This window comes from Acomys russatus, chromosome 12, assembly GCF_903995435.1.
Source record: "Acomys russatus chromosome 12, mAcoRus1.1, whole genome shotgun sequence".
NCBI lineage: Eukaryota > Metazoa > Chordata > Mammalia > Rodentia > Muridae > Acomys > Acomys russatus.
In genome coordinates, this window is record NC_067148.1 from 38,267,715 (window position 1) to 38,292,866 (window position 25,152).

At 53.2% G+C, this 25,152-nt stretch overlaps 2 protein-coding genes across 2 annotated transcripts; one reads left to right on the plus strand and one right to left on the minus strand.

Annotated features, from left to right (window-relative positions):
• The first annotated feature begins 1,936 nt into the window (after positions 1 to 1,936).
• On the plus strand, positions 1,937 to 4,848 carry LOC127196069 (intestinal-type alkaline phosphatase). The gene is made up of 11 exons (XM_051153661.1): positions 1,937 to 2,006; positions 2,092 to 2,208; positions 2,324 to 2,439; positions 2,625 to 2,799; positions 2,877 to 3,049; positions 3,236 to 3,370; positions 3,452 to 3,524; positions 3,643 to 3,777; positions 3,852 to 4,043; positions 4,256 to 4,369; positions 4,456 to 4,848. The coding sequence occupies exons 1-11, from the start codon at positions 1,937 to 1,939 to the stop codon at positions 4,830 to 4,832; spliced, it is 1,677 nt and encodes a 558-aa protein (XP_051009618.1). The 3' UTR covers positions 4,833 to 4,848.
• Positions 4,849 to 16,937: 12,089 nt separating this feature from the next.
• On the minus strand, positions 16,938 to 24,236 carry Ecel1 (endothelin converting enzyme like 1). Its single transcript, XM_051154253.1, has 17 exons — positions 23,356 to 24,236; positions 22,714 to 22,782; positions 22,472 to 22,582; positions 22,293 to 22,385; positions 22,004 to 22,128; positions 21,099 to 21,321; positions 20,548 to 20,646; positions 20,312 to 20,386; positions 20,094 to 20,197; positions 19,777 to 19,835; positions 19,647 to 19,698; positions 19,026 to 19,093; positions 18,750 to 18,874; positions 18,380 to 18,445; positions 17,854 to 17,949; positions 17,507 to 17,583; positions 16,938 to 17,361 (listed from the first exon to the last, which is right to left on the minus strand). Exons 1-17 carry the CDS (start codon positions 24,139 to 24,141, stop codon positions 17,262 to 17,264), a joined length of 2,328 nt encoding a protein of 775 aa, XP_051010210.1. The 5' UTR covers positions 24,142 to 24,236; the 3' UTR covers positions 16,938 to 17,261.
• Positions 24,237 to 25,152: the final 916 nt, after the last annotated feature.

Sequence of the window (25,152 nt, forward strand, 5' to 3'; positions counted from 1 at the left end):
TTGACCTTGTGCAAGAACGGAATGTGCTCTTAACCTCTGAGCCATCTATTCAGCACCTCGCCGGATTCTTACATATGTAAAAAAAATTTTACATCTCTTGGTAGTACCTGAGAAGGGCAAGGAGGCAGGGTCTGTGCCTTTGTGGTAGGAGGATTGCACTTAGCATAATCTTCTAACAGTTCAACCTCACTGCAGTGTGAATCAGGAATCCCTTGGCTTTGATTTTGGTTTGAGGTTGTTTTGGTGATGGTCATGGTAGTTTTGCCCATGGACAGGAGTTTGAACCCAGGGGCCTTATGTGTGCTAGGCAAGCACTCTGCTACTGAACTGTCGCCCCAATCACCCTTCTTGCTCTTATCTCATGTTGGATATATATATGTTAATATATTATATATATGTTGGCATACATATGTGTATATATGTATATATGTGTGTGTGTGTATATATGTGTGTGTGGAGAGAGAGAGAGAGAGAGAGAGAGAGAGAGAGAGAGAGAGAGAGAGAGAGAGAGAGAGAGAGACTGAGACTCACTATGTAGCCTTGTCTGACTTAGAACTCAATATATAGACCAGGCAGATCTCAAACCTAGAGAGAGCCTCCTGCCTCTGCCTCCTGAGCGCTGGGATGAAAGGTGCTCATCCTATTGGCTAACTGACTATGAAACCATGGCTGGCTTGAACTCCTTCCTGATCCTCCTGCCTCCAGCTCCTGAGTTCTGTAATTACCCTTGGCAGGTGCCCTTTCCTTTTTGGGCTAATGATATTCAATTACTTAAATGGACCGTTTGTTTGCCTCCCCATTCATCCACCCAAAGATACTTTGAGTATAATTCCATTTTCCATTGCAATAGCAAAGTAACTGGTAGTGAGGATTGAATTTAAAAAGTAGATTTCTTTAAGTAGGTTTGAAAGTCCAACACCCTGGCTCTTGTATGTGCATGAATCCCATAAGGGCCCCCTTCACTAAATCACATGGTGGGTAGCATCCTGCTGGCTCCCAAGAGAGCCAGAAACGAAGGAGAGGCCAATCTTGGTCTTTCGTTATAACCCCGCTCAAGTAAGATCTCATGAAATCTACAATAACCCCTTCTAAGAATATAGCCCCAAATGGCCTAGCTGCCCCTGCCTTCCACTTCTTAGGTGTCCCATCCTTCCAGCTTCGTCACTGCACTAGGGACCAAGCCTGCAACATGTGCACCTGTAGAGGAAAAGTTCCAGCCATATCCAAACCGTAGCACATGGTTGCTCCTGTCTGTGGCTGCTGTGTGATGTCTCTCTCAACATGGATGATAGAGCTGTGTCTGCAACCCCGTTTTAAACAAACAGTAAAGAGAAAAAAAATCCCAAGCACTTGTCCAGGACGAGCTTAACAAGAGGCCAACTGGACAGCATTCAGGGCATTCAGTGTGCTTTGTCTCCTTTGTCATTGTGGCTCCTGATATCAAAAGGTCAAACAATGGCCCCTCATCCAAGCTGTGTCCATCAAGGACCACCTGCCTCTAGCACCTGAGAGCGTAGTCATCCTGCCTCTCCGGAGCAAGAGTGATGTGTCTATACAGGACATCGTGAGCAAGAGGTAGGTGGGCAGCCTGGTAGCACTGGGCACAAGCTCCTTGCCCATGGGGTAGCTGCCTAGCCTCCCACGCTACCTGGGAGGACACCTAAGGCACACGTGGAGTCTGTTCTGTCAGGACCCCTGGCCCAGGCTGGGTTAGACACACCCTGGCATTTTCCTCTGAAGCAATCAGGGCTTCAGTTAAGGTCACAGGGTAGGGGTGGGGCCTGGACGGCTACTTCGATCCGGGGGAGGGACAGACAAGGGGTTGTTCATTTAGGAGCAAAGTCTTGCCCTATTTAAGTCCAGGCAGACTGGGCATTAGTCGGTACCCTGGTGTCCCAATTCCTCATCGAGTGCAGTCCCACTACCGGCCCCAGCCATGCAGGGAGCCTGGGCGCTGCTGCTGCTGCTGGGCCTCAGGCTACAGCTGTCACTTAGCTTCATCCCAGGTAACGGTGGCTCTTTATCGATGCACACTCCGTTCACACACACGGGCCTCCACACTGACCCTACCTCTGCTATTTCCTTGGCCAGCGGAGGAGGAGGACCCAGCTTTCTGGAACCAAAAGGCAAAGGAGGCCCTGGATGTCGCCAAAAAGCTGCAGCCTATTCAGACGTCAGCCAAGAACCTCATCATCTTCCTGGGGGACGGTGAGTGTGTGAGGCCTGGGCCACCCTGAGGCCCTCGTTTTCCAGGCACCCAAGGCCCCCCTCACGGATCCGGGCAGGCCTATGGTTCAGTCCTGACCAGATTTTGCTTCTTCAGGCATGGGGGTACCCACCGTGACAGCTACTCGGATCCTAAAGGGACAGTTGAATGGTCACCTAGGACCTGAGACACCCCTAGCCATGGACCGCTTGCCATATATGGCTCTGTCCAAGGTGAGTTGTGGGTGACATTTCTGGGATGCAGGGAAGAGGCTGACAAGGGCCCAGGTAAAGGCTGGCAGAGGGAGCCCAGGAGACCTGGAGCCCAGTTAAGGGTCTGGCATAATGGGCAGGCCCCAGGCTTGGGTAAAGAAATAAATGTCTGCTGTGAGCCCAGTTGGGGGTGTCTCTGTCCCCAGACATACAGTGTGGACAGACAGGTCCCAGACAGTGCAAGCACAGCCACCGCCTACCTGTGTGGGGTCAAGACCAACTACAAGACCATAGGTGTGAGTGCGGCTGCACGGTTCGACCAGTGCAACACCACATTTGGCAATGAGGTCTTCTCTGTGATGTACCGTGCGAAGAAAGCAGGTGAGTTGGAGCCCGGCTCAGGGACAGCGGCTGGCCTGGTGTACAGGACGTCTCACACTGACCTTCGCCATCTTCAGGAAAATCTGTAGGGGTGGTGACCACCACCAGGGTGCAGCATGCCTCTCCAGCAGGCACGTATGTTCACACGGTGAACCGCAACTGGTATGGGGATGCCGACATGCCTGCCTCAGCTTTAAAGGAAGGCTGCAAAGACATTGCTACACAGCTCATTTCCAACATGGACATTAATGTGAGGACTAAAAGGGCAGGGAAGAGGTTGGGGGAGGGGGTGATCCCAGGCATCCTGTAGACTGAGCCCCCTGGATCTTCCAGGATCTCTGAGGGCTGGGTAGTTCCCATAGACTTATTGGGGAGCTGGGGACTGGCTGGAAAAGGAGGAGGAGAGTTCACCTTCCTTGATCCTCTCTGACCACAGGTGATCCTTGGTGGGGGCCGAAAATACATGTTTCCTGCGGGAACCCCAGATCCCGAGTATCCAAATGATGTTAATGAGACTGGAACCAGGCTGGACGGCCGGGACCTGGTTCAGGAATGGCTATCCATGCACCAGGTGATGGGGTGTACAAGATCAGTGGCACGGCAGAGACCAGGGGAGGACTGCGGGCCTTACCAATTGTTTATGACCCTCTAGGGATCCCAGTATGTTTGGAACCGTGAAGAACTCATTCAGAAGTCCCTGGACCCATCAGTGACATACCTCATGGGTAATGGCCCCACGCTTCCTGCGCTGGTACACCTCTCAGATGGCGATCACTGTGTGTATGTGCGCCCTGGCCCCACTACCAAGTGGTCACCATCATTTTTTTTGTTTTTGTCCCTCAGGCCTCTTTGAGCCTGTAGACACAAAATTCGAGATCCAAAGAGATCCCTTAATGGACCCATCTCTGAAGGACATGACAGAGGCAGCCCTGAGAGTGTTAAGCAGGAACCCCAAAGGCTTCTACCTCTTTGTGGAGGGTGAGTCTCCCAGTTCCCATGAAAAGAGGGGATGATGGACAGGGGGCAGGCTCAAGCTCACTGGCTTCCTGCAGGGGGCCGAATCGACCGTGGTCACCATCTGGGCACAGCCTATCTGGCGCTGACTGAGGCGGTGATGTTTGACTCAGCCATCGAGAAGGCTAGCCAGCTCACCAGTGAGCAGGACACGCTGACCATTGTCACCGCTGACCACTCCCATGTTTTCTCCTTTGGTGGCTACACGCTTCGAGGAACCTCCATCTTCGGTGGGTCAGGGGACAGCGGCAGGTGTTTTTTCCACAAATTACATACAGAGCTTCCTCTGGACCGTAGTTTCTCTGTCTGTTAAGTGGACAGAAAGGGCACCTAGGCATGTGTGGATCTAGCAGCGACTGAACCCACTGGCCAGGCAGAAGGTGGGGAGAATCATCTAAGCACCAGTCGTTGGGAGAACAAGGTGTCTCTTTCCTCTATGCAGGGCTGGCCCCCCTCATGGCTCTGGACGGCAAGGCTTACACCTCCATCCTGTATGGCAACGGCCCAGGCTATGTCGGTACAGGCGAAAGACCCAACGTCACTACCGCTGAAAGCAGTGAGTGCCACTGAGTGGCTCACCTGAGGGTCAGGCAGAGGGCACTCAGGTCAGAGATCCTCTCCCTGAACATCTTGTCCCTCCAGATGACCCCTCGTACCGGCAGCAGGCGGCTGTGCCAGTGAAGTCGGAGACCCACGGCGGGGAGGACGTGGCGATATTCGCGCGTGGCCCGCAGGCGCACCTACTTCACGGAGTGCAAGAGCAGAACTACATCGCGCACGTCATGGCCTTCGCAGGCTGCCTGGAGCCCTACACCGACTGCGGCCTGCCGCCCCCTGCCGGCCAGAGCAGCGTCACCACCCCTGGCCACCCCACCATAAAAAGCACCACGACAACCCGCCAGACCACCACCCCTGCCCAGAGCAGCGCTGGTAGCCTGGGCTCAGCCATCAGCCCGCTGGCCTTGACGCTGCTGGCCGGAACCCTGATGCTGCTATTAGGGACCACAGCAGAGTCCTAAACTCCAGCTCATCCACCAGGTCTCACCCACCCTGACCTCCCACTAACTTCTCACGGTCCCCTCCCTTGGCTGCACCCTTACCTAGTGTTCCCTGCATTCTGGCGGTAAGCCCTACCTACCTTAGGACCCTCTCTCTTTCTGCCAGCGGCCTCAACCCCTAGCCTTGCCTAGGGTTGCTGCCCAAGCAACCACAAGAGGACAGTCACCTCTGAACTAGCAGCCAGCCTCAGATCCCACAGAGCTCCTCCTTCCTGAGGCAGCACGACACCCTTGGCCCTGTCCCCCCTTGGGGCAGTCTGGACTCTCTTTTCTTTATCTCACCACCAGCCCCTAACAAAAGAGAGGGCTCCAACAATAATTTGTGGAGGACCTAACGTGCACCCACCCATTGGTACTCTCACCAAGCTTGGATGCATACAGGCTCTGGGGTACCCAGGACAAGGGCACAAGAGAACACAGAGAGAGGCTACCCTCCCATCAGTACTCAACCCATTGTGCTGGCAAGAAGGCTGCTGTATGGGGTCCCCCAGCCGGCCTTTGGCATAGTCCTTCCCCACCCTTACTGGACCAGCTCCACACTCAGAACCCTTCATGGGCCCAGCCATACCAATCTACAGAGAGAAGATTCTGGAATCACTCAGCCCTCCCATGCTTATCACCCAGCTAGGAAATCCAAGGAGCTGCACCCCTTCCTCACTCCCAGGTCATCTCAGGCTGCGCCTAAACGTCTGAACTAAGGAAAGTCCCTTCCTTCCAAGGTCTAGGCTGGGAGAGACAAGCCAATAATAAAGTGTTGTGCAATGCAACATCAATACTCATTTTCCTTTTCTTCAGCTCAAAACTAGAGCCCAGTGCCTGCTAGGAAAGTGCTCTACTGCTGAGCCACGTGCCCATCCTCTAGGAATATCTCCTCCTCCTCCTCCTCCTCCTCCTCCTCCTCCTCCTCCTCATGCTCCTCCTCCCTTTCCTCCTCTTCTTCCTCCTAAAACTCTGTAGCTGAAGCTGGCCTCAAATATGCAGCAATCCTCTTGCTGCATTCTCCCAAATGCTGGGATCATAAGTGAGCCACATTTCCAGCATTCTAGTAGATTCCTTGCAGAAGGAAAGCCCAAAGTGCCTGGAACACAGGGTTCAGGTGGGGAGGGGTGGGTAATGATGGAGATCAGGCCCAGGAGACACAACCAGCTGAGCAAGAATCCTGAACAGAGTGAAGGCCTGAACAACACAGAACAGCAGTGCAAAGGCCCTGAGGCAGCCATCCGCGGGGTTAGAATGGCAGGGTCGGAGAGGGCGTTGGGATGAAGGATGTAAAACAAGGGCAGGAAGTCAAAGGAGAGGAAGAGCTTCGGAGTCTATAGTGCTGGGGTCACAAGCCTTTGAATAGGAATCAGACCAGCCCTGGCTCAGGGTGTCGTACTTTGGCTATTGCCAGAAACATGCAGTTTTTTCTTTTCTGTTTTGTCAGGGTGAAGGAGGAAGTAGATCTGGTCAGCCGGAGGTGAGGTGCAGACCCTAATCATCTCTGACTTGCACTGGGAACTTGATGGAGCACCACCCCAGTCCAGTCATGGTCTGCACCTCCCAACCTGCCCAATGATAGCATTTGAAAGACTTACATAAAGGTGGAACCATCTGTGGTCCCTAGTAAATTCTGCAACATTACAAATTTATTTTTACATTTATAAAGGCACAAAAACACACTTTGCTCCCACTAGTAATATTAGGAAGATTGAATATGTTTCCTTATTTGCTAAAGTCTTGATTTAAGACTGTGAAACATCAACTTGAAGTCCTGGCTCTCGGAGTAGTTTATTTCAATTCTAGATTTTAGTGGCTGTCATGAAAATATGGGAGCCGAACGGAAGAAGGCGTCGTTAGTGGAGCTTCCAGAACCATCATACTAGTTTTTAAATTCCATCCACCAATTCTGCAGGGCTTTTGTTCGGCCCCAGCTGATGTATTTCTGGCTTCCTGGGTGTCAATTAGTTGCTCTTTCAACACAATGGGGCAGCATTACACATTTATGTTTTATAAATTTGCTCAAAACTCAAAGACCTCTTCATTTTAAAACTCACAGTTTTTAAAAACCAGCTTATTCTGGAATTAGATGTTAGCTAATAGGTGTTCAACTTTGTGGACAGTCTGAAAACCACCAAGTTGTGTGCTTTAAGGGGGAGAATTTTATGGTACATGTAGATTATACCTACATGTCAAAGAGCAGATTAGACTGGTCTCTACTTATAACCTTCAAGGTGTGGGTGTGAGGGTTTTATTACTCACATATTGCTGGGCAACCAACAAGACGGCTCAGCAGGTAAAGGTGCCTGCTTATTGGCCAGAAGCACAAGTTCGATCCTCAGAATCCACTATAGGTAAAAGGAAAGCTCCAATGTTTTCTTCTGATCTCCAGAAAAAATTCATGGCAGGCATGTGTGTGTGCGTGCATGAGCATGCGCGCGCGCGCGCGCGCGCACACACACACACACCGGGGGGGGGGGGGATTATTTATTTATTTATTTATTTATTTAGTCATTCATTCATGTTTTTTAAGACAAGGTTTCTCTGTGTAGCCTTGGCTGTCCTGGAACTCATTCTGTAGACTAGGCTGGCCTCGAACTCACATTGACCCACCTGCCTCTGCCTCCCAAGTGCTGAGGTTAAAGGTGTCAGCCACCACTGCCCTGCAAAAATTTAATTAAAAAAAAAAAAACATCACTTGGTCACAGAATCAAGCTTTTGTGAAAAGCTTTTTTGGGAACTGGACTAGTGGCTGGTGGTGAGAGCACTTGCTTCTCAAACATGAGGACCAGAGGTCAGATCCTAGCACCCACCTGACAATTCAGACACGCTCTCACAGATCTCTACAACCCCAGCACTATGGAGAACGAAGCCAGGAGGATTTCTGGCGCTTGGTGCCTGTGAGTTCTGGGATCAGAAGGCAGAGAGTACTAGAGGAGGCCACTATGAATGCTTTCACAGGTACCTACACCAATGCAAAAAGAAAAAAGAAAAAATCCTTTTCAAATCTGTTGTCAAGTTCCCTTTCTTCACTATGAGACATTATTCAAGATCCAAAGACAGGCCCTTATTACTTTTTCAATAAGAGGACATCCTCACTAAAAGCAGGGAAAGCGCATTTATTATTTTTTTTTCAAGCTTTTCACCAAGTGCCTAAACAGACAACTTGTGTTGCCTTAATAAATGTCCACACACGAATCTTGAATAAGAGCCAGGCGTGGTGGTTTGGCCTTGTAATTTCCAGGCCTTGGGGAGGCTGAGGCAGGAGGATAGCCACGGGTTCAAAGATTAGGTTGGGCTACATAAGCCAGCCTGGACTATGTAGTGAGACACTGTCTTAAAAAAAAAAAAAAAAAAAAAAAAAGAAGAAGAAGAAGGAGGCAAAAGAAAGGAGGAGGAAGAGGAGAGGAAGGAAGAAAGGAGGAAGAAGAGGAGAAAGAAGAAGAAAAAGGAGGGGGAGGGGCAAGTGGGAGGAGGAGGAGGGAGAGAGAGGAGGAAGGCAGCCAGGGGGTTCCAGCTACTGAGGAGGCTGAGGCAGCAGGATTTCTTGAGCTAAGGAATTCTAGATTAGCTAGGGCAGCATAGTGAGACTGTGTCATCAGGAGTGGGGATGTGGCAGAAAAGGGACGGGGAAGACGCATGACATCTCTCTCTAGGACTTTGCCACAATTATTCCTGACTCATTCTCTCTTGTCTAGAAAGCCTTTGAAACCACACCCAAGCTCATTACCAAGACTCACAAAGATTTTGCTCTAACAGGACAATCTTGTTTGTTAAAGCTTACTCCATACCTCATACATCGATATGTGCCCGGGCTTCTGCCTGCAGTGCTGGTTTAAAGTAGGGACTGGAGAGTGGGTGGGTGAGTTTTGCAGGCACTCAACCCTGACTGTTTACCCAGAATCCTTTTGAAAAATCCTTTCCAAATGGCTCGTCCATCAGTGTAACTTTTACCATGTTCCCCATAGGCCGTTGCTTTTATTCAACAAGGCATTTACTGTGGCAATATATCTTCCCTGCTGTATCTTGCCTTTAGTGGTTCACACACCAAAAAAAAAAAAAGTGGTTTGTGTGCTTCGTGATGGGAAAAGAATCCAGCAGATACCTTAAGCTAAGAAACATCTGTACTTTCAGTCAACTGTATAGCAAGCCTCCCACACTGGGTAATTTTCTCTAATACTCATTCCTTCCAATCAACGGCAGTGTTCCCCCCACATCTTTCAGGAGTATTTGCTGACAAAGATATGCCTTTCGGTTTGTCGACAGATCATTTACTGTTCATTGTTTCTGCCATTTTTACTGCAGCAGAAAGAAAAAGTGTTTGCCTGATGCTAGATGTTTTTTTTTTCCTTTTGTCTTATGCTATTATGTAAGAAACTTTACAAAAGCTTTCCAAATATTTATCATTGCTTAGAGAAATATCAAAAGTACTGGGCTGAGAAGCACATAGCTTTAAACATCGTTGGGGAAAATATTGCAGGGGTTTGTCTTCATATTCTGAAGGCTGTTTTTAAATGTCTGGTGAACCATGAGGATTTTACGCTGTCGTTGATGAATATCTCAAGGCAGAAGCCACCCAGGGCTGAGGCTGGACTAGCAATGACGGGAGCGGGGTGTTTCAAACAGCACTTCAAAAACTGTTTGTTTTTTTAAATGCCTATATAGCTCAACTGGTAAGGCTTCAGACCTTGAACCTAAAAATAGGGTTTTTTTGTTTTTAGGGTGTGTGTATGTGTGTGTGTGTGTGTGTGTGTGTGTGTGTGTGTGTGTGTGTGTGTCTCTGTCTCTGTCTGTCTGTCTGTCTGTGTAGGTCAGAGGACCAGAGAACAACTTTCAGGGAGTTGGTTCTCCCCCTCCACCATGTGGGTTTGGGGATTGAACTCAGATCATGTAGGCTTTGACAAACACCATCTTCTGCTGAGCCATGTCTCCAGCCCTCAAATGCTTTCCCAGGGTCTGTTGTCCTGCACTCTTCTCACATGTGGGACCTGGTGCCGATGAGCATGTGTCGGAGCAGCTGCTGGCCTCTTCTCTTTTTGGCTCACCAGGACAATTTGCAGTTTCTTGGCAGGGATCTTGTAAGTCACTTGGCCACCCTGGAGGATTAGTCTGGTTAAAGCTGGATGATATAATCCATAAATCCACTTAGGTAGACACACCAGACTTGAAGAGCCACTGGGTCCACCCTGGTTTGAGGCACCCTTTGTTTTCCTCTGGGACCCCTGTGACTTCACACAGGGACCCAAGTGAAAGGTGAAGATTTCCAGTATAAAGCACTCATATTCTCTCTCTCTCTCTCTCTCCCTCTCTTATGTGTGTGTGTGTGTGTGTGTGTGTGTGTGTGTACACTTGAGTGCATGTTGCTGTGGTGCACTTGTGTGTGCAGTTAAATGTGTGTGCACGTGCACATGGAGACCAGAGAAGAATTTTAGATATTTTTTTTTTCCTCAGGAGTCATTCACCTTTTGGGGCTTGGGGTTTGGTTTTTGTTACTTTTTATTTTGAGAGACAGAGTCTCTTATTGAATCTGTAGACTAGACTGGCCAGCCAGTGGCCCCAGGGATCCTCCTGGCTCCACCTCCCAGAGCTGGCATCACATGTGTACACCAATGTACTTTGTTTGTTTGTTTGTTTGTTTTGTTTTTCAAGACAGGGTTTCTCTGTGTAGCCTTAGCTATCCTGGACTTCCTTTGTAGACCAGGCTGGCCTCGAACTCATATCAATCCGTCTGCCTCTGCCTCCCGAGTGCTGGGATTAAAGGCACGTGCCACCACACCCGGCCACCAATGTACTTTTTACATGGGTTATCGGAATCAAATTTGGGTCTTCCTGCATGCAAAGTAAGCACTTTATTGACTCAGATATCTTCCAGACTGCATTTTGGGCGAGGGGTTGGCTTGTCTTGGTTGTTTTTAGACAGAGTCTCACAGTCCAGGCTGGTCTTGAACTCCTGAACCTCCTGCCTCATTACCGGCATGCAATACCATGCTGGGTTTATGCAGTACTGGCGATCGAACCCAGAGCCTTATGCATCCTAGGCAAATATCCCTCTAACTGAGCCACACCCCCAGCACTGAAGTTTGACGTTGCGTATGAAGAGTGACTATTCCTGTGCAGGGTTGTGGCGAAGCATATGACAGAAACATGTCTGAAGATACTGTAGCACATGGTGGGCACTTGGGAAGGCCTAGCACCCCCTAGCCAAGTCCCTAGGGGCCCGATGTGCAGGGCCCTGGGCAGGATAACTCCCTGTGATGGTGGTCACTTTGCCCCAGGCACAGATCTGCCCCAGACAGGGCCAGAAAGTACTACAGGCTCTCACTACCTGCCCATGCTCACAGACCCTTCCAAGCACTGACAGCTGGCATAGAAAGTGCCACAACAAGAAGAAATGGGCACAGCTGCCTCAGCCACTTGGGAGGATTCAGGCAGGTGCCAGGTGTGCCCTCCTCTTGCCCTTGCTGCTGAAGTTGCATCTGATACTGATCCTAGAAACAGGTGCCTCTACCCGTTAGCATTTGCATGAAAAGCTATGGCCCCTTGAGGAAGCCTTCTCACGATGATCCAGCCTCTGACCTTCCAGAGGCCTACTGAAGCAGTGTGGGGTTTCCCCTCACACCCCTGATCAAAGGTGGCCCCAGGGCCTACTTATTTCTGCTGTTCCAAGCCTCCATGTTTGCTAGTAGCTCACACAACAGCCCGCAGCACCTGCAAGCAGCTAGAAGTTACCCTTGATGTAACCTTGCCCACTGGGGATGTCGGCTTGCAAGCACTGAGCATTTGGCAAGATGCCAGGGAACCAAAAGGGGGAGGAACCTGCTGAGCTGCCCTTCAAGAAGAAACAGTCTCCTCCTGCCCCAGTAGTGAGACACCCCACATCCTCCTCCCACACACACACATTGCCCTTAAGAAGGGGCCTCCAGATCCTGATGTGGTACCCTGCCTTCTTTTCTATCATATTTACAGAGTCTCACCATTGGCTACCGTGGCATCTCAGACCCTCTTTACCTCATAAGGTGAAAGGAAAATGTTCCCCCAAAGAGCCACTTTCAGACACCACCTCACAAGTCCCTGACAGCAGCCCCTGGGACTATTTGGTCCCCCAGGAAGACGGGAGAATTATTTTTCCTTATTTATGCAAAGTATAGACAAGGAGAGATGTGCCTTTACAGCTCCATGTGACAGCAGCTTGGGGATTTGAGCTGCCTGCCGGCCCAATGAATCAGCTGTGAGCGGCTGCCAGAGGCCCCTGCATCCAGGCAGCAGCTGAGGTCCTGGAAGGCAAGGCGCCTGCTCTGCGGTCCACCAGATGAGCTCATGCTGGACTCTAGCCCACTCGGGACTGAACCCAATGCCCCATGCATCACTCTGTGCACCTTGAACCCTGTTCTGATTACAGCGGTGGGAAAGGCAGGGAGGAAGGGGCATCTGCTGTGACCCACCAAGTGGATTTATTTGTGCTACACCTGAACACACTGTCTGGTAGGAATGTGACTTGAGCTGGGAATATGTGGCAAAATGAGCACAGTTTAAAAAAAAAAAAAAAAAAAAGCAATCACCACCAATGCACAGCCATGACTGCAGAAGGGATCACAGAGTATGGAGGTTATGACCAATGGAGCACACAGGAAGACACCTCAAAGATAGGTTACAGGCAAACAAAGGCTGAGAGTCCTCACCTCAGGAGACCCCAGAGGCTCCAAATGAGTCACAACTCATGTCACATGAACAAGTCAGAACAAAGGAAGATGGTGTTTGGTAGGCAGTGGGGTATAACACCTATGAGGGAAGGGAGCTATGGTTTGCCTTAGAGGAAGAAATTATGGGTCTAGGGGTGGGGTGGGGTGGGGGTGGGGGAAGGCATCAAGGATCCCAGAGTGTGTGCTCCAGCTCATCACAAGGACTGTGGGAAAGGCCAGGAGGGGTCAGGACAGCCATTTATTTCAAAGGGAAAGGAAAGCACAGTCCCCAGTCCCAACGACACTCCAGGCGGGGCCGATGACTGCCTGGTGGATGAGGCAGAGATCTGCAGTCCTCTGCAAGGCTGCCAGGTCCCTCGGTCAGTTACGAGCCATACAAATCCATGGACGTCAAAACACAGTGACAAGTGAGCTTATAGAGCAAGGACCTCCCCAGGGAGGATGGGCTTAGTTTCTCATTGTCCTGGACCTTTTCGAAGCATATGAAGGAGTTATAAATAGCACGATTACGGGTGGATTTTTCTCCATGAATTCTCCCAAGGACCACCTCCTGCAGATCAATTGCTGCTCAGTGGCCTAAACCTGGACAGCAGACTGCTGATTTCAAAGCCCAGAGGGTCCTGCTTTCACAGCCCTGTGGGTTTAGAGGTGATGGAAAAGCCCTTGACCCTTTCAAGGATGAAGGGAAAGTGTGAGTTCAAATGGAAACTCTCCTCTTTTAAGGGGTAGAGAGGAGTAGTTCTTATCTGTACAAATAAATCTCTAACTGGTACAGAGGCCATGATGAAGAGAAGGAAAGCTGGGCTCAGAAGTCTAGCCATAGTTCTGCCATGCCCTGGCACCGGGTGGCTCAAAGAGCCATGGATGGGCAGGAAGTGCTCAGCCCTAGACAATTTGGAGCCAGCAGGAAAAAAGAGGAAATTGCTAATTGCTCTGTCTCTCTCTCTCTCTCTCTCTCTCTCTCTCTCTCTCTCTCTCTCTCTCTCTCTCTCTCTCACACACACACACACACACACACACACACACACACACACTGTGTGTGTGCATTCATGTGAGAGGGTACACATGCATATGTGCAGAGCACATAAGTGGAGGTCAGAAGACAAACTCAGGTGTCACCCACTTTTTCTTTGGGATAGTTCTTTCATTGGCTTAGTACTTCACCATATTTGGCAAGCTGGCTGGCCTGCAGACTTCCAGACATCTGCCCCTCTCTGTCTTCCTTCCCATCAGTGGAGTTCTAGGTATGCCACTGGGCCCCGCTTCTACATGGGTGCTGGAGATCCAAACAGAGGCCTTCGCATTCCTGAAGCAAGAGTTTTGCCAGCTGGGGAGAACACTCTCCTCAGCCCTTCTGTTTCTGAAGCAAGGTCTCATGTAGCCGCTGCTGGCCTTGGATGTGTGATGGCCTTGACCATACACGGTGTGGCTGAGGGTAACCTCAGTTCTTGATCCCGTAGCCTCTATTTCCCAAATGTTGGGATTATAGGTGTGTGTTACCACACACAGCCTTTATGCGGTGCTGGTAACCTTGGGGAGATAGCAGGAGGAACTCGGAAGGGAGAGAACACAGAGGCAGAACACCTTAACAGCTGCACAGGCCATACCCTTCAGCACTTCTAAGAACTGTCCCTTCTGTGGGTCTGGGACTGTCCCAGTCTTATATGAATGTTACACTAGAGACAGAAAAGATGGGTACTTCTAAGCATAAAGGGAGTAGAAAAAGGCCCCATGGGGATTTTTATGTGGAAGACCCTCACCAATACATTTGCAATAAGATTCAATATTAAAAAATAAATAAATGATGCTTAGAGTCTTTGGCCTCAGGGCCCCAGGATGCTAGACATCTGGATCAGCTGAGAAGATCAACTGCAGGAATAGAGAGACCTAAATCTTGGCCCCTCTGAATGTGTTAGAGCAGTCTGGGCCTTAGGGGCACCAGACAGTGGCCCTTCAGGGTGTCACATGACTCCTAGGATCCATTCAGGATAGACCTTCAGGGTGTCCCTTCCAGATCTTTCTAGCTAGCATCAAATCTTTCTCTACTTGTATAAAGGAATACCAACAACAACAATAACCCCAACCTGAGGAATACCCCAGCGTCCCTGGCCTTGAATTTAGTTCATACTGTAGACCATACCTGGCAGCCATGATGGGGCAGGGCCGAGGTGGGGTGTTATGGGGGTGCAGCACTGGAGAGGGAAGAGGGGGTGGTCCCATCATCACACGTGGCAGTGAGATATTGTTAGGGGCACGCCTCACACCTATGCTGTTAGGAGCCCAGAGAAGGTAGCTATCTCCCATGGTCACACGGCAGTAACCCCTGAGCTTGAGGGCCAATCACAAAGATAGGTGATAGAACCAGATTCAGCCTAGAAGGGCCCAGGCATCTGATTTCAGGAAATATCATTGGGGAAGAGGTGCAGCTCTGGGCACGTGGGCATACAGGTGGACGCCTGGCAGCTGAAGTGCCATTGCACTGTCCCCAGCTCCTTTATTTCCCTGCTGTTAAATGCTTAGTGGAAGATTGCCTTTGTCACCCTAGTGTGCTGTTTGGAGTACGCCTGCTGTGAAGATGAGCTCGATGGAGCCCATCAGCGCCCTTCTGGGCTTCTAGACTCCTGTCATTATGACCTGGAAGAGCTATCAGCCACACTGATGCCCCCTCAGCAAACGGAAAGGAGCCTAAGGTGTGTGTGTGTCAGGAGTGTGTGTGTAAGCATGTTCCTCACCTCAGGTGGCTGGACAATGGCCATGGCCTCTGCTGTATGTGACATATGAGAAGATGCAGAATCTAGAGGCCGGAATGCAAGAGGACTCAGAAGCCAGCAGGTGACCCATTGCTATGTCTGTGTCTCTGGGTTACAATGACAGTGTTTATAAGGGCCTACCTGCAACAACAGTGTGGGAACTAGTGGGTGACACACAATGACTTTAGGCCTTAAGCTACCTGCTTGGCGGCCTGAGTCTCTAGCTCAGGCTATCCATATCCTCTCTCATTACCTCACTGACATCCTGAGCAGGGCGCTGTGGGCGGAGCTTGGGCTGCTGCCCTGAGGAGACTTTCCTTAGCTGCAGCCACAGAGGCGGAAGCGACTGGACTTGGGCAATTCAGGACAATCTTAGCAAAGATGTGGAGGTTCAGTCTGGAGCCCCATTCCATCTAGACCCGGGCCAGAAGGGTGGGGTGAGTCTAGGATATGAGGAGGTCTCAGATGTCAGAACCCCAGAATATTGCATAGGTCAAGGCAAGAGGAATTTCCTTCTACCCAAGATACACAAGGGGCATGGTGTATCTGTACCCAGCCCAAGAGAAAAGGTCTAGAAACCACTTCCGCATGGGATCCAACTCCAAGGAGTGTCATGAAAATGTCCCTGACAAGCAGCTCTGAGCTGGGCTGTGTGCCCAAGGCTGAGCAGCATGCCCTCAGCAGTCTTTCCCAACACCTGGGAATCCTCGGTGACCACCACCTCAGTGACTAGGAGGAAGAGCTGTCCCTCCTAGGCTGGCTACTCAAGCGGGCAGTGTTGGGGGGGTGGGAGGTCCTTCGCAGAGCCTGCCCCCTCATAAGGGTCATACTATTGTAGCCCAAGCTCAGATAGATAACTGGGACTTTTTAAATGTCACTGAAGCTGGGGACTCTGGTCACACATTCTCTGAGCATGCCAGCAGGTGCTGGGCCGATAAGAGACTGAGTGCTGTGATGAAATGGAGATGGGGCCACGGAAGAAAACAAAAACAAAACAAAAAAACAACAACAAAACAAACAAAAAAAGCCAGACCTGGGAAGAAAGGCAGGTGCCCACTGGCATCCTTCCTTATAGACGCTGGGACTGTCAGGCTGCCCAACATGGAGCCATGCCCAGCCCAGGCAATCCTTTCTGTATCTCTTGCATCACTGGTTGTGTCTGGGGCCCCTAAGCTAATTACTTAGCACTACTTAGCTCCCATAGCATTTCTCACTCCAAGCTACAGAATGCCAGGTGCTATGGAGGCTGGACCCAAGTCGACAGAACCTGGGGCCCCCAGTCACCTTTCTAGAGGACAAGCTGACATGGAGGCCTGCCTAGAACACTGGAGGGGGCTGAGAGTGGAGGATGGGACACTGGCTTTCCACTGGCAGCAAGTCCCCGTGTCACCCTAAAAGTAAAAGGTCAGAAGGCCACAGGGCTGGAGTGGGAGTGCTTTCATGGTTGTGGGGGACAGGGAGGAAAGGGGGTGTGGGTAGGGGTTAAGCAGTTGTTAACAGAGAGATGAAACAGAGGCATCCAAAACCAGAGGGAGTCAGAATGCCTCTCCAAGGTCCCAGCTGTGCTGTGGGGTGGATGCTCCACCCAGAGAGACCCTCCATTCTCCACTTGGTCTGGAGGCCAGGGCTATAGCACAGACAGCAGCTTTATTGACCAAACTTATCAGCAAGAACACATCAGTAGGACCTGTACAGTCCAGCCCCAGCGGGGGTCCAGCCACCTAAGACCAGGTGTGGGGAGCTCATACCTCCCCCTGGAGTACCCCCAGAACCCAGCCTTACCCCTACTCCAGGCCCTTGCTTGAGCGAAGGACTGCAGGGTCGGGGTGGGAAGACAGAAGGGTTGGAAGGCAGCTAGACCCGGAGCGAGGCAGCATGGGTCTCACGGTGCCCCAGCAGCTGGCGGAGGTGATCCGTGCAGGGCAGTGGGGACGTGCAGGTAGGCAGGCAGATGGCCAGGCTCACCACACAGAGCATTTGTGGACCGGGTTCATGGGAGAGTCCTTGGGACAGTGGAAGGCCCGGCCGAATTCCTCAAACTGGGACACGCTTCCCAGGACCCTGGGGTGGGGGAGAGACCCCAGCAATGTGGGCTTCATTAGCCCCTCCCCCATCATTTTTTCTAGGTTACCCCCTGTCCCTTCTTGTCCCTCTGCCCCCATGTAGACACCAGGAGGGGACTGCCCAGGGAGGCAGAGGAGCATACCTGTAGTGCTCAGGTGCGTGCTTGTCCGTCAGCACCTGCAGGTAGATGGACTGCGACCGTCGCTTGATGCACCAGTTCTGGGGGCGCCAACAGGCAAAGGGAAGGAGAGGGAGGGGGAAATGGAGCCAGGTGGCTATTGCCTACTCTCTATCCTTGCTCCCCCCATGCTTAGGCTTCAGCCTAAGTGAAGCCATGGGACATCACCTCCAAGAGGACACAGGTGGTAGGACACAGGCTGGATCCCGGGGTTGACCATTGAAGGCCTGGGAGAGGCTGAGCCTGAGCTTGGATGCTGTGTTCCCTACCTAGGCCCCGCCCAACCCCTATCAGCTCTCCATCCAGCTCACCTGGGCAAAGGCAATAAAGAAAAGCTGGTTGTGCGTGTACTTGAGCCGGTGCAGCGGGTGCTCAGGGCCATGCTCCCGGACCCATTTCTGATAGGCCTGGGAGGGTGTGGAGGGCAGGGAGCTGCTGTGACCAGCCACCTATGCTGAACACCCACCGCCGTTTCTCCCTCCTTCACTCAGTCATACTCCCAAGAGAAGACTACACCCCCTCCCCCGCCAGCCCCAGCTCTACACCATCCACTCCTGCCCGGTCAGTCCACCTTCCTGCTTCCGGCATGTTGACCCCAGGATTGTGCCACCCCTTCCAGGTAGCCCTCTTTGTCTCTTTGTTCTTCCAGTAAAGGTGGTGCTTGTTTTCATCTCCCTCCCCCTCGCCCCCCACCCCATCCCCCTGCCCTGAACCCAGAGTACCCCATCCTAGGCCATAGCATCAGCAGCCTGGGAAGGGAAGGGCCGGGTCCCTAGCCTGGGGTTCTCATCAGCTCCCACTTGTCCCGCCCCCAGCAGACAGAGAACAGTGGCTCACATAGTAGGCCAGCTTGAGGCCTCCCATGTCTGCGATGTTCTCGCCAAGCGTGTGTTTCCCATTCACCTGCCAGAAAGGAAGAGGAAGGGCCTGTATGGGGCCCGCTGGCCTCTCACAGATCTGGCTGCCTTGAGCTACTGCTGCCCTTCCCCCTTCCCCAGGGAATTAAGGGAAGCCTTTTCCTCCCTTCGCCGCCCCCTACACAGCTTCTATGTGAGTCTCCGGGAACTATGTGGCTGTTTGGTGTGCGTGGGACTCTGGAGCACGTATGGCCTTACTTGGGCATGTGTATGTGTGTGCGCGAGCATGTGTATGCTTCCAGTTTGTGGCCCGCCAAAGGGGGACTAAAGACAAGGCTGGGAGGTCGCACCCGCTGGTTGTAGACGGTGAAGTTGTCATAGAGGCGAACAATGCACTCGGCCTTGCGCAGAAAGCGGCTGTAGGAGTCCTCAGTCCACCAGTGCAACAGGTTTCCTGAGCGGTCGTACTGGCCCCCTGTGGGCAACGGACAGGCATGCCAACCTACCAAGACTGAGACTCACCCTACAGCCAGGCTGGCACTAAGCCCCTCCTCTCCTACCAGCTGGTCCTTTGTGATCCTCCCACTATCTTCCACCCCCTCCCACAAGACCCTCTCAGGCCTTACCCCAGTCATCGTAGCCATGGGTCAGCTCATGCCCAATGATAGTGCCGATGCCCCCGTAGTTCAGAGACCTGGACCCACAGCAGCAGGTTAGGCCCTCGCCTTCCGCTGCTGCCTAGGCTCCTATTGCCCCTGGCAGGTAGCCAGGGAAGCCCCAGGGGTCTCAGCATCTCCAAGATCATGGGTATGCGTCCCTCAGCTTTCTCACAGACTCCATGAAAGGGACCAGTGACACGTCTAGCTGTGTTTTGGGGAATAACATCTTACAAAGCTGATGGAGGCTGTGACTTAAAAGAAGCAGGAAGGAAACCGAGGAGCTCACTTGAGGACTGAGCCTCCTTCAACATCACTACACCCCTCCACTTTTAAAACACCTAGCCGGACCTAGGATGGGTAAGGGATTGACCTCCCTCCCACCTGTAAGCTTGGCGCAAGGGTTGCCTCTGGTCAGGGTATTTCATTGCAACAAAGGAAGCTATTGCCTACAATTTCTCCTACCACAGATGAAATGAAATGGCACTATGGGAACCCAGAGTCTATAGCTGAAATTACCCAGTTCCCCACCACCAAACCCCCAACCTGATGGGATGGGCTCAGCCGTATCCTTTTAAGTGCCCTACTTACTGTGGGAAGTCAGGATCATACAGAGTGGGCTGCAGGATGCCAGCTGGGAATACTAAGAAAAAGGCATGGTTAGTGGAAAACACATCAATCCCAGACCCACCTCCTGGAAGGCCAGGGCACATCTCCTTACCCATTTGGTTCTTGTTGGGTAGATAGTAAGCATTGAGTGCCTGCGGAGGGAGCAGCCACCTGTGCGAGGAAGACCAGAGTCACCTGGAAGGCACATAGTACTTTCCCCCAGGACCCTCACATCCTAGCTTCCTTCCAGCTGGCCCTGACATCACAGCTAGCTTCTAACAGTGCATCCTCTGGTCTCCCCTGGGCCAGGCCACCACATACCGCCGTCACTCATGCTCTTCCCAGGCCCATGTGTCCAGCATGTCAGCACACCCTCTCTTCCCTCACGGCCCCTCCTTTTGACCCCCTAGGTCAGGGCCCGGCACCCACGTGGATTTGTCCACCTCCTGTCGAATCTTCTTGACGGACAGCTGGATACTGAATCGGATGCTGTTCAAGATGTTCTTGAAGTAGGTCTTCTCATGGACCTCAAACTGCATGGGGGATGGGCAGTGCTCAGCCACAAGCTGGGGGAGGGCCAAGCCATTTGCTGGGGAGCCATGATGGTTGGCTTCCCTGGGACCTGGAGGCAGTGACGTCCTGCCTACCTCATATTCTTTGTCTACGGCTTCAGGTTTCAGCAGGAAGTCTGGGTAGCCAACCATGACCATCATGTACTGGAGCTGAAGGCGAGAGATCAGGGCAAGGGGCCAGTGCCTCAGGAGACAGACGACAGACACTCAAGGGCAAAAAGGAAAAAAAAAAAAAGCTCCAGACTAGATAGATACCCAGTATACAAATAATATTTGTGGAGCCAACAACTTGGACTCAGACCCTATGTCACCTTGGCCCGAGCAGCTGCCTTGGTCTGGGCATCCATCCAGTCCAGCTCCTCCAGGCGCTGTCCCAGGATGTACTTGATATCTTCCACCAGTTGCTGTACCTTCCAGGGTCAGAAGTCAGGGATCAAGAGTCAACTATGGAAGTCCTAGATCTGACCTGCCCAGCACCTGGCACCAAAGGTGTTCCTATCTGGTGCCACGTCTTCACTACAGGGCACCATGCTGAGCACCAAGGAGAGTCCTGGGAAGTAGGGCCCTACACTCAGCAGTGTGGCGGGGAGCTCCCCACCCCACACCTCACCTGGAACTGTCTCAACACAATTCTATACAGCCCTAAGGTCACGTCTCCTAAGCATGGTTAAGAAGGACCCTCGGGGGGAAAGACAGCAAGCTACCTGCAGCTGACTGCATGCAACTTTCCCAGGGACAGCCAAGCCTTCTGCCCAACCTGGACCCTGAGCCACAAGGGAATGTACAGAGCCATCCACTCTCCACACGGAGCTCACCACCTGTACCCCCCCCCCCCCCCGCCCTAGACCCACAGCAGCCTGACCTTGGCTTTACTGGCAGCCGAAAAGTGCTCATGTACAAAGAGAGCACCAAGAGCCATGCCGAAGTGGCGGTTGGCCTGGCCCAGGCAGACTCTGGCCAACTCCTGGGGTTTGTCGCTGCCCTCCATCTCTCTGGCCAGCTCGTGCAGTGCCTCTCGGAATGGTGGGGAGAGGTGCTCACTCAGAACCACCACCACACGCCACACGAGGTAGTTGTGTAGGATCCTAGAGGCCAGATAAAGCAGGGGGGTTGGCCAGACAGACAGACAGGTAGGTTATCACCGTCCTACCCACCTGTGCTCCCATGCTAGGAGAGGACTCAGTACCCACCCTGCCCAACTAAGGAGAGAGAGAGAGAGAGAGAGAGAGAGAGAGAGAGAGAGAGAGAGAGAGAGAGATCAATTTAGACATGCAGAAATCTATCTGATATGTCCCAAGCCCCAGCTGCAGGGCAGAATACAGACTTGCCGCTAGCAAGAGCCCTTAAGTCTGACCCTGGTGGGCCAGCAGTGTTTGCCACTTCCCTTTTGTGTGGGACATGGAGCACTCAGAGATGGTTGCCCAACTGGCCTTCTCTCCCTTCCCTGGATGTGGAGAGACTAGCAGGAGTTAGTTCCCCACGTACAGTATGACTTCAGCTACATGTCCCTCAGTGACGTCCAAACTATTGGCTTCACCATCCCAGGAGGTGAGGGCAGCTCTAGGGGAGCCTAGCCTATTCAGGCTCCCACAGCGCAAGAGTGAGCCCCAGCATATGACAGGGGATCTGGATTCCCACGACAGTGCTCCCACCCACCTCCTGCGGTGTCCACCAAGTGGACAGCTCTGAGGTGCTGATGGAGACAGGTAAGGAGCCAGGGCAGGGGATGGGGGAGGTGGAGGGGGGGTAGGGGATCTGCAGCCTTACCTACGGGGTGTGGACCGGATGAGCTGGGACACCTGCTGCATGTAGTCTGTGGCCAACAGCACCACCTCTTCATCCTCAGAGAAGTCTTCTTGAAAGATCTGGTCCAGCAGCCACTTCCACTGCAACTGTGGGGGCCGAAGGCAGGAAACAAGAGACAGCAATGAGGTCAAAGAAAGCCGCATGGCAGTGAGGGTCATGGAAGACCCCAGACATACTTAACGACATTTGTAATGCCTGTCCTGCGCCACCACCACCCCATTGCCCACCCACCAGGACTGGGAACACTCACATGGGGAGTGATCTTCTGCAGCTGCCCCAGAGTCACTTTGTTGTACATGGAGCTGACGTCTCGACGGAGATCATCATATTCTGACACAGAGATCTGGAGTGGAGACCAGACAGACCCAGGCCTGACCTATGTTCCCACCCTTATCCCAGGCCTGGAGGCTCCCAGGCCCTCCTGCTCACGTTGGCCAGCCTCTGCTCCAGTTGAAGGATCTCCTGAGCCTTCTGTTCCACAGAGTCGGCCCCCAATAGTCTGAGTAGACGCTCCATGAACACCTTGTACGCCGCCAGGATCTGCACCTCGACAAGAGCGCCTCAGTTACCACGAGGGAGACACACCGCCCCCCCCCCCCGCGCGCTGCACCCCGCAACCTCCTTTCTGGGGCTCCTTTCTGTTTTAGAAGCCCCACCCAATGCCCAGGCACCTTCTCACTCTCCTCATCTTGAGCTAGGTACAGGGTTCTCTCTGGCAGGGTGAGTCCATCCTGGTCAATCTGGCGAGGAAACAGGGACCCCAGGTCAGAAGTGCATGGCCAGTTTTCCAGCGTTCCCCACTCAAACGTTACAGAAGAGAAGACCATTGTCACAAGTTCCGGGACCATGAAAACCAGCCCCTCCCTCCATCCAGAAAAGCTAACTAAACCTCACTGCTGTTAGCCCAGCCTGAAGAAGCCTTGGAGAATCCACCTTTCACTCCTTCCCCAACAGCCTTCACTTTCCCCACCTGTAGGGACACCATGAGGCTCTCTATACTGGGACTTGGAGCCCCTGGAATTCCTGGCCAACCCCTAGCCTTTCAGGGCTGTCGCCCTTGGGCTCCCACTCCCCGAACCCCGCCTGCCTGAGGGTTGGGAATTGCAGCTCCCGCAGCTCTGCTAAACACCGCAATTACTCCGGGGAAATTACTTGCGCCCTCCTCCCGTGCGCGCCCGTCTACTCCTGGTTCCCCTCTTGGTCCGAAACCAGTATCTCCGACTCAGGGATTGAGCATGAGGCACGCAGCGCAGAGGTCGGAGGTTTCAGATGGGGTGCCGGGGTTGCGGGGGCAGGGGGGTATACACACTCACGCGGATGACGTAGCGCGAGGAGTTCCTGTCGTCCAGGCTGACAGTAAGCGAGAAGAGCGCAGCTGCGCTGTACACACCCTGTGCCTTGTACAGCAGTCGGTTGAGGTCCCAGCGAGCCGCCCCAGGAAGATCGGCCGTGCCGCCCAGGTCCCAGCCGCCACAGTCCTCGATGACCTCGAGCATGGGCCGGGGTCCGAGCCTCTCGATCTCGCGCATGTCGAGGCACGAGCGGAAGAAGGCACGCACCTTGCGCTGCGCAGCGCCGCCGGGGCCTCCCGCAGGTCTCGCCAGCAGGCGCCGCAGACGTTCCTCGTTCTGCTCGCCGATGGCCGCGATCGTGCCGTAGGTTAGCTTGTCGTCGGGGATGGCGTGACGCCGCAGCCAGCCCCCACACGCGAACGAGTAGAAGTCCTGGCATGGGTCGATGCTGGCGTCCAGGTTGGCAGACAGGAAGCGGGCAGCGCGCGCGAAGGCCTTGCGCTCCGGGCAGCCTTCGGGACAGGCTCCGCCACCGCCTGCTGCGCCCGGGCCCAGGTACTTGAGCGCCAGCATGGCCGCCAGGATGGCGCAGAGGCCAGCGGCGAACACCAGCCCCGACAGCAGGCACACCTCGCGTCGGTTCCAGCGCGGCAGCCCGGTGCGGGACCCGCTAGCGCTGCGGCCCGCGCCCCTCGGGAAGCCTGGAGGCAGTGAGGTCCCTCGGGCGCCCCCGGTGCCACACCGGCTTACGTACTTGACTTCTTGGAACTCATCGTAGTGCGCTGTCATGGAATACGGAGCCTCCATTGTGCCGAGGCTTTGGCCGCTCACGCCTTTTTTGGTCAGTTACAGACTTCTTCCGTCTACGGGCTTTCTAGTCGGCGACCACATGGCCCTCGGTAGCCGCTGTAGGAAGGGAATAACATTAACAGGCTCAGGGAGGCCCTGGAAAGCGAGGGAACCCAGAAAACAAGAGGTAGAGGTTAGTTTAGGAAGCCTGTGCCTGGCTTCACTTCGCCACCCAAGGAAGAAGGAAAGAGGAGGGCTCAGCCGCCACCAGCTCTTACGGGAATAGTAACCCTTTTACCTGCCTTCCCCCACGTCTCCACTTGCTCACCGCAGAGTAGGGACGCCCTGACACAAAGCAAAGGAGCACCGGGCACAAAGTGGGCTTTCACTGGCAACCTGTTTCCCTTGCCTTTGCCTTTCTTGCCCATCATCTGCTCCAGCCAAGGCCAGGTGGGGGAGGGGGAAGCAGACACCAGAGAAAGGAGGTGTGGTCAGGGGTGCCTCTATGCGGACCCTGAAGCCTCCTTCGGCTCTCCGCACTAAAGAGCGATCAGGCACCCAAACTTTGTCCTGGGGAAGTCTGCAGATCCACTCCCAAGACAGCCTCTGGCTGTTTCTCTTTAGTAGCCCCAAAGCTCACCTGCCCCTTCTCCAAGCAGCAGCCCACTTCAGCCCTCACCCCACCCCCGACGGCCCTGACGGAGACCCAGAGACTGGCTTCATTATTTGCCAGCCATCTCTGCCCCGGGCCATTCCTAAGCGTCAACAGGTTCTCCCCAGAACCCAAAGTTGAGCGAAGTTTCACCCCCTTTGCTGCGCCATCCCTGAGCTCCGAGTCCCTTGCGTCGCGCGGCGCAGTCAGCGGAGCTTGAGAGCCGAGTCTTGGAGTCTCAGCCGCAGCCGCAGCTGGAGCCAGAGCCGGGAGGACACAGACAAAGCCGAAAGCTCGGCTCAGCGGCCGCGGTGGCCCGGGAGGTGGCTGCGATGGTGGCTTCAGAAGCAGCGGGGCCCGAATGTCACTTACCCGGC